Here is a 9,644-nt window from a genome sequence, read left to right as displayed (position 1 = left end):
TACGTTTTGTAGTAAGTTTCTGTGAATCATTGTGGTGAAATGACTGTCGACACAAAAATCGCCAATCGGCCAATAATCGATCTCAAGGAAAGGAGTTACAATATATGTAGTCAATAAATCAATGTTCTGGTGCTACTGATAATGCATATCCGGAGAATCCCCGTGCGGAATCACAATGGCGATATATATAATTAAAATGTTATGTGTTTTGAAATCATATATTTCGCATATATAATCAATACATATTCCTGATTGCTACTTTATATTTCATTTCTCAGCCAGAAGCTTGGTCTTCAAATCTTGAACAAACTGATCAAAATTTTTCTCCGAAGACCCATTTTTCTCCAACGCATTTTGCAAGATGGAATGCACTTTTTTCACCTCTTGCTTCAGACACCTTGAAGTAGTAGATTCGTTATCCAACAACATCTTAATCTTCTCCGAAACCTTAGTCCTTTCAACCAATAATGGTGCCATCCCATCACCAAGATCAATCCCAACCTTCCAGTCGTCAACCACTAATTTCCGGTTCGTAGTTTGATCGCTGTATAAAGGATTACAGATCATCGGAACGCCGCACCAAATACTTTCCATTACAGAATTCCATCCACAGTGCGTCAAGAACCCTCCAACTGCAGGATGTGAAAGAACCGTAATTTGATCGCACCATGGAATGATCAACCCTTTACCATTAATATCATCCTGGAATCCGTCCGGCAAGGCATCTGCTATATCGGTTCGAACCACCCATATAAAGTTTGCTTCACTTAGAATTAGCCCGTGAGCTATTTCTTGAATCATCTGCTCACTGCTCTTGACGTGGCTACCGAATGAAACGTATAGAACAGAGCCAGGAGGCTTGGATTCGAGCCATTTTGAGCAGTCCAATTCAGAACGTAAGCTCTTGGAGATGGCAGTTTTAGTAAGGTTTTCGAAAAAGTTGACCGGGCCAACTGCATAAGTTGGCAGTTTTTGGTTGAGAGCTGATAGTGTCTCCGTTTCTAGTTCTTGAATAGTGTTGAATAAGATGAAATCTGCTTTCTTCACTTCATTAAACGCCTGGAAAATAACTTTTTGCACAAATTTTGCTGATTCGTCTTCCTTGAGATATGGCATCAGGTCTCTTGTACTTATCGATCCCACTCCAGGTATGTAGTTTATTTCCTCGTTAATATTGTCTGATGATGATATAACAAGAAAAAGAAATTTAATTGAAACCGAATGAATAATCAGGAGTAAATGTTTAAATTTATTCGGTGGCTCAATATATTTGGAGGCTAAAATCATCTTTGAAAATATTACACTTTTTCTTGAAATGTAACATAATTGAAAACATTTTACGCATCTTCTTATCCAAGAGTGGAGATTGCCTTGTTTGACTCACAAGGAGCTTGCATTGCGGCAGAAAAAAGAGTAAAGAAAAACAGGCAGAACAACAAGAATCATCATGAAATCTAATTATCAATGTCAGAAACGATTTTGGCAATATTGTCATTACATAAAATGTCCAAGGTAACATATGAACACTTGATCGAGCTCTAAGAGTACACACAATTAACAAGATCGAGAATAAAGATATACATACCCTTCAGCGGAAAATGACCATTTTCTATCAGCAGGTCTAAGTGATAATTTATGGAAAATACGGCAGCCGGTTGAGTCCAGAACGACACGCTTATCAGATTGTACTTGTTGGCAACGGTTGCAGGCCATGAATAGAAAGTGTCAGCAATCAAGAAACTGGCACCATAGCTAGACTGTCTTAATGTGCTGCCAACAAACTCATCGACTCGACCTGGAAAATCGCGTAACATGGCGTCCCAGTACTCTTTTATGTGTAGAGCACGGTTGAATTCTAGAGGAAACCCATCGCTGATCGTGGTGTAACGAATGTCGAGCCCGGACTCCCGTGCTTCGGAGAAGAAATCGATCCCATCACTTGTCTTGCTGTGGTCATGAGATGAAGATATCGTGTGGTGAATGTAGTGAGTATGAACAAATGTGATTGCAAAGCCCTTGGAAGCAAACTTGATTGCAAGATTCACAAATGGTGTGATATGGCCTTGGTAAGGAAATGCAATCATGATAGCACGAGGCTTTTCTGCCATTTTGTTTGTCTGATTTGAAAGTTAGGCTTTAATCTTGGGGTGAAAGATATTTGTCAATTTGGCTGATTTGCTCTCAAGGTTCAATTTTATATTATCGTGCTAATGGATGAATCAATGAAACAATAGTCAAATAAGACATCTCCAAGACAAATTGAATTTGATAAGGTGAATTATCTTTTTCAATTGTTGGCAATTTGAATAGCGCTTAGCCACCGGATTTGAAACTAAAGTTGTGCCATAAGTTTTGGCAAATAGGGTCCACACATTTTGTGAGACCGCAAGGATATAATTTCCCATCATTCTTTATTGGCCGGATCTAATGATAATGTCGGAAATTTATTGGAAAGTCTTGTCAAAAATTAAGCTTTTTAAAATACGAGCATGATGCACGACGTTACACGTAATATCAATTATTTTATAAAAATTAAAAAATTTTGATTTTCTAAAAAACAATTTGAATCATTTTCTTATTTATCTGGACTTAATTTCTTATCATATTAGACGATTTATAGAACTTATATAACTTACTTTCGAAAGTGTTTCCCAAATTAAAATTCAAGCATTTGATTTTATGTAATATAATAAATTGTAATGAACATAATATATAGAACATAATAACTGAAACAAATTTTTAAAAAAACTATATATTCAAACACCACGTAAAAAGCATAATAACCTAAAAATCAACCAAATTATAGATTTTATCAATGTATAAATCATAATCTACATGAGCGAAGCATACTAAAGACAAATAATTATCAATTTAAAATCACTGTGACTAATTCCTAATAATAATATTAAAACAAATGAAATAGTAATATTGATAGTAAAATATAACTCATAATATTTAATTTAATCTCTTAAATATTTTTTTTAATTTTTATTTTTACAATTCTATATCATGAATAATAAATTATATATATATATCGATCTTTCATAGACTAACATTGATGACTTTTAATTTCTTGGTAAATAAGTTTTAAAATAATAAATATATCAACATATATAAAGAAATGCACATTCAAATAAGATTATATGGTAAAAATCAAATAAACTCATATAATAATTATTAAATATAGATTTTAACTATTAATATAATTTTCACAATTAAAATTTGAAATATAACAAAAGAAATAAACTTTCATAAAAAATGTTATTTTTGTATCTATTGAATTAATTAGTTTGATTTCAAAATAATTAAATAAAAATATTAAATATCGTATGTAAAAAATCTAATACTTTGACAAATACTAATCAATTATTATTATAATTATATTTAGAGTGAGTCTCATATGAGACCGTCTCACGGATCCTAATATGTGAGTCAGATCCCAAATCCATGGGGAAAGTTATCATCCCTAACATATTATATACCCTAGATTTATTTGCTTAAATTAGTGAACTAAGAAAACTTCATTTCCACCAATTTCATTAAATGAAACTTTATTTTCTTAAATTAATAATTGAAATATCACTATTCTATCTCATAAAAGAGAAAAAAATACCATCATTCTAAATTAATCTTTAGTGTCATGTATCATCATAATCATTATCCTTTCGTTTTTTTAGAATTAAATTTGCTAAGGTTCGAAGCTATTAACAGAAAATTTGAATTCGTTTTTACTATATATTTATATTTTATTATGTTTCTTATTATCGTTTGAAAAGTAAAATCATGTACACTACTAATGAATTCTATATATATTGGACATTAAAAAGTTTATAAATTTGAATTATAATTGCTTAAGTATAATAATATTTTCCAATTCAATTGATTATTATTAGAATGTCATCAATAAATTAGATTCATATCGTGCCTAACTTCTTCAACTTTTTCTTTTTTTTTTTGTTACTTAAAAACAATAAAATTTAACATCACTAAATGGTGAGGCATGAGATAATAAATAATAATGAGATAGTAATAACAATGGATAATCTATTCTTATTAATTATTAATCGGGATGGTCAAATTGCAACTTATGATAATAAGAAATATTTTAGAGGTGCCAGATGAATGATGATAATGTCATATTTATAATGGTCTAACTTTTTTTTCATATTTTAAAATTTACTATATCATATTAATTTAAGTGATATAATTGTCATAACTTAATTGTTTTACAATTGTAAATAGATAAAATTATCTATTCCTCTATACAAATTCAAATGCATCACAAAGATAGAAATTTAGAATTTAACATAAAGTATAGAAAATTAATTATAGACTATTTTCTCCATGTCATTTAAATTCCAATTTGTATATATTATTTGCACAACTGGTGATTCTCGTTACACCAAACACAAAAACTCTTGTGAGACGGTCTCACGGATCAATTTCGTGGGTCGAATATCTTATTTGTGTCATCCATGAAAAAGTATTACTTTTTATACTCAGAGTATTACTTTTTTTTGTGAATATCGGTAGGATTGACATATCTCACAGATAAAAATTTATGAGACCGTCTCACAAGAGACTTACTCTACACCAACATAACTTCCAATTTAGTTATGATAATGTTATACTAAGAATTATTTGTAGGAATATCTTGCTCTTACTCCTTTTTGACTCATTTGTGTCATTTTTTAAAACAATTTTATAATAAGTTTATCTATGTACCATTTGACTCTACTTTTTTCTCATTGATTTTTTTTTTAGAAAATAAGCTGTAAAAGTATCAACTGTGATAACATATGTGAATAAGTTCAAATTTTTTTTTTCAAATTAAGTGTTTATTGATTTTTTTATTTAATGTTTGACTACCTTTTTGTCAATATAATTGTTATTATATACTTGTATGTAAATAACTCTACAAATACAAATAAAATGTCATGGAATTATTGTTATAATCGAGTACTATTTGATATATATAAATTTGGTGAGACTTAAATAAAATAAAATCTATGAGAGTAATTAAAACAGTTAATCATTCAATTTATTTTATATATTATCAAAATTAGTGGGAAAAATTAATGAAAAAATTAATTGATTTTCTACATATTTTTTTCTCATTTTAGCAATTGTACAACAATATTTTTCTAGTATCATATCATCCGATGTATGTAGATGAACGATTCATTTGTCCACACTTTTACTTCTGATTCAAATTTATTAATTTTTTTATTAATATTATTTAAATTCACAATTAAATTTATGTTTATAATATATTATATTTGTTCATACATTTAGAAATTAATAGTTTGAACAAAATAAATTTAAAATTTTGATTAAATATAATTTTATTTTTAATTCAAATCTTTTTATTTAATTTAAAAGTAAAAATGATTATTTTAATTTTTTTATTTTTTCATTTGTCGAAAGTCCAAGAAAATTATTAAAATGAAAAAAATAATTGATATTAATGTTAAGTAAATTTAATAGTATGTTTTTTAAAAAGTAACTCAAACATTTAAGAACATGGAGATGACTTATTTGCTATATATAAATTAAAATATAAACATAACTCAACTTTATTTCTCAAGCTTATTTACAATAATTAGAAAACTATTATTTAATTTCACAATTAAATTTAGATTTATAAAATATTATATTGTTCATGCATTTAGAAATTAATATTTTGACAAAATAAATTTAAAATTTTGATTAAATATAATTTTATTTTCAATTCAATTCATTTATTTAGTTTAAAAATAATGATGATTAGTTTCAAAAAAAAAATTATGATGATAATTTTAAGTTTTTTTGTTTTTTCCTTTGTTAATATTAAATTTTGAATTTATTTGAATGACTTTTCATTCAAAGCACTCAAATACTTTAATATTAGTCCTTAATACACACACACACACACACACACACACATATTATAATTTTTTGAAGTTTTTTTAAAAATCTAATTAAATTAAAATTTAATTTTAATAATTCATTGAATGTATTCAAATAATAGTGAAATAATACAATAAATAACATAATTAATTTAAGTTAGAATTTAAATGAAAGTCCAAAAAAATTATTAATATGAAAAAAATAATTGATATTAATATTAAGTAAATTTAATAGTATGATTTTTTTAAAAAAAAAATTAGCTCAAACATTTAAGAACATGGAGAAGAAAGTCAGAAGTACAAAATTATAACCATAAAATGTGATTAATTAGTATTAATTATTAATTAATAGACTAAATGTGAAATTACCACATATGTTACATAATAATAAAAATAAGTAAACATGTGAAGGATAATAATGTTCGTTCATAATAAGAAAATTTTTCTATAATCCACACTTTTATATGTATAAAATAAATAATGTATATATAGATAAAGAAGGATACCCAAGTTCACAAATCACAAGTACTCATCCGAATGAGTTGGATCAAGAATCTAATAGAGGTGATGGAATGAATTTGGAATTCTAATATGTTTTCATCGTTTATATGATGATTTAAACAAAAAAATTCCAACTCTTTCACTATAATTATATTATAAGCTTATTAATTAATTATATATATGTACGAACAAGTATAATCATCAATCTCGTCATTTCGATAATAAAAATAAAAGATGTTGTCATGATCTGGTTTTTTGTTTTAATTTTTTTTATTTCATCATTTCGAATTATAGTTTAATTTTTTATTAATTTTTATAATTATGATACGACTCTCATTTTAATATAATTATTTCAAATTATAATATGGTGATATATTTTAAATATGAATCAAATTAATTATAAAAAAATTAAATGTCCTTGCAAGACAGAAAACTAACGCATTCAATTCAGCGAGAAGCTCTTCAAATCTTGAACAGACTGATCGAAATTTTTCTCCGAAGATCCATCTTTCTCCAACGCGTTTTTCAAGATTAAACTTACTTTTTCTACCTGTTTCTTCAAAGCCTTCGAAGTGGAAGATTCTGTTGAAGAATTTCGGAAAATAATATAAGGGATTTTGATTGACTCCGAGGCACGTTTTGTAAACGCTATCTTTTAAGAGATGTTTCTCGATCTCTTTCAGGATACAATGGAGAAAACAAGTTAATTCAAGACCCCTTTGAATCTGATGATGCACTTCTATTTATAGATAACGTGGAGACAATTCTGAACGGACATGACTCTTAGCCAAACAATACTTCTTTCTGAACTGACACATGCATCCGTTTCATGAACCAAAGAGTCCACTTGCGAATAGTCATGAGGTTTCTGAAGAATATGAAAATAAATTTCTGAAAATATTCTAACAATTCCCCCGCCCCACCCCCCTTCAAAATTTTAGATAGTAAAATAAAATAAATAATTAGGATAAAACGTTGAATTGGCTGCACCACCAAAGTCTACGTACCCTTTCAGGATCAAGCCATCGTAGTTCAAAATAAAGCATCATCAAGAATAAATAGCACATAAATGAAAGTAGCTTTTGACTTTGAACTTCCACTTAGTGTAAACAACTCAAGGTTTAGCTAAGATACTATGGTGAATGAGTCTTGAACCAAGGACCCTTATAAAACCAACCGGAGTCATCACACATACTATTATTCATTCAAAATATTTGTCTTATTTTGTTCCAACGCATTACTGGCCATGCGTAATATCCCGATTTCGTGAGTGCTCTAGAGATGGTCTATAAGATCTCATAGAAAACGGCCTGATTTCCACACTCATATAGGTAAATTCCCTCAAAGTGATTCTGCGAGTCACTTACTCTTATAGTTGAATTTATTAAGGAACTAAATCCAGCCTCTTACATGCAGAATTTCCACATTAAAATTTTGAGAAATGGGTTTAAATGAATACTCTAATGTATCTTCTAAGTTATTCTTTAACTTGTTAGTACCCTTTTAAATTTGTTTGTATTTCAAAACATAAGTTGGGTTCCTGTTAAGTAACTATAATCACATAGACCTTAACCCCATTCCTTTTGATGTTTTTGTTATCAAATCTCTAGCGAGTCCTTTCGTCAAAGGATCTGCTAAATTGTTTTTTGACTCTACATAGTCAATTGTAATTACTCATTTCTTGAGTAAACTACGTATAGACTGATGTCTAAGACTGAGATGTCGCTGCTTACCATTGTAAGTCTTGTTTGCTACCTTATACAAAGTAGCTTTGATGTCACAATAAATCATCACAGCTGGAGATGGCTTGTCCCAAATGGGAACTTCTATCAATAGATTTCTCAACCAGTCAGCCTCTTTGCTTGCATCAGCTAAAGCAATAAATTCTGCCAACATGGTTGAATCTGATATACATGATTGTTTCTTAGAACACCATGATATAGCCGCACCTCCCAATGTAAAAATCCGACCAGTAGTAGCTTTTGAATTTGATTCAATGTTATTCCAACTTGCATCACTATAACCTTCAAGTACAGTTGGATATCCTTGATAATGCAATCCGTAGTTAATAGTTCCCTTCAGATATTTAAGAATCTTGAAATTGCATTCCAATGTTCTTTACCTGGATTACTAGTAAAACGACATAACAAACCAACTGCATATGCTATATCCGGTCTTGTGCAATGCATGGCATACATAAGACTTCCAATCACACTGGCATATTGCATTTGATCATAACATCGACCAGTATTCTTCATCAACTTAATACTAGGATCTATAGGGGTAGAAAATGCATTATGTTCTAAATGACCATATCTTTTAAGGATTTCTTTGATATAGTGAGATTGAGACAATAATACATTTCCATCTTTTCTCATTAGCTTGATTCCTAAAATCACATTAGCTTCTCCCAAATCCTTCATATCAAAATTAGATTCTAGAAATTGTTTCGTTTCATTCACATTCCATATTAGAACCGAATATGAGCATATCATCAACGTATAAGCAAACCAAAATGCACATGTTATTCATATATTTTGAATAAATACATTTATGTGCTTCATTAACCTTGAAACCATTAGATAACATTACTCCATTGAACTTTTCATGCCACTACATGGGTGCTTGTTTTAGTCCATTCAACGACTTTACTAATTTACAGACTTTCTTTTCTTGCTCAGGTAAAACAAAACCTTCCGGTTGCTCCATATATATCTCTTCTTCTAAATCACCATTTAGGAAAGCCGTTTTTACGTCCATTTGATGAACAACTAATTTGTGAATGGAAGCAAGAGATAATAACACACGGATAGATGATATCCTTGCCACGGGAGCATATGCGTCAAAGTAGTCTATACCATGGCGTTGTTTGAAACCTTTAGCTGCTAATCTTATCTAGCTTTGTATTTATTTATAGAGCCGTCTGCATTAAGTTTTCGTTTGAAAATCCATTTGCATCCAATTGGTTTGGAACCACGAGGTAGATCAACCAATTTTCATGTTTGATTTATCATAATGGATCTCATTTCATCATTAACTACTTCTTTCCAAAAAACAGCATCTCTTGAAGTCATAGCTTCTGAATAAGTTACAGGCTCACTATCATCATTCTGAGAAAACTTAGTTTGGTGTGTAATGTTATTTACATCACCTTCCACTAAGTATGTTACAAAATCAGAACCAAGTGATTTTTCTTTCCTTTGCCTTTTATTTTTTCTAATAGCAGTACTATCCAAGGATTCTTCATGAGCTCTC

At 29.1% G+C, this 9,644-nt stretch overlaps 1 protein-coding gene and 1 long non-coding RNA gene across 2 annotated transcripts; one reads left to right on the top strand and one right to left on the bottom strand.

The window, feature by feature from the left end:
• Window positions 1-146: 146 nt before the first annotated feature.
• Window positions 147-2,309, bottom strand: LOC142526662 (UDP-glycosyltransferase 86A1-like). The gene is made up of 2 exons (XM_075631188.1): window positions 1,586-2,309; window positions 147-1,178 (listed from the first exon to the last, which is right to left on the bottom strand). Exons 1-2 carry the CDS (start codon window positions 2,106-2,108, stop codon window positions 268-270), a joined length of 1,434 nt encoding a protein of 477 aa, XP_075487303.1. The 5' UTR covers window positions 2,109-2,309; the 3' UTR covers window positions 147-267.
• Window positions 1,025-1,830, top strand: LOC142526668 (uncharacterized). Its single transcript, XR_012815297.1, has 3 exons — window positions 1,025-1,148; window positions 1,406-1,512; window positions 1,620-1,830. It is a non-coding gene; the product is annotated as an uncharacterized LOC142526668 (long non-coding RNA).
• Window positions 2,310-9,644: the final 7,335 nt, after the last annotated feature.

This window comes from Primulina tabacum, chromosome 2 (assembly GCF_025594145.1).
Source record: "Primulina tabacum isolate GXHZ01 chromosome 2, ASM2559414v2, whole genome shotgun sequence".
NCBI lineage: Eukaryota > Viridiplantae > Streptophyta > Magnoliopsida > Lamiales > Gesneriaceae > Primulina > Primulina tabacum.
This window is presented reverse-complemented; position numbering and strand designations above follow the sequence as displayed.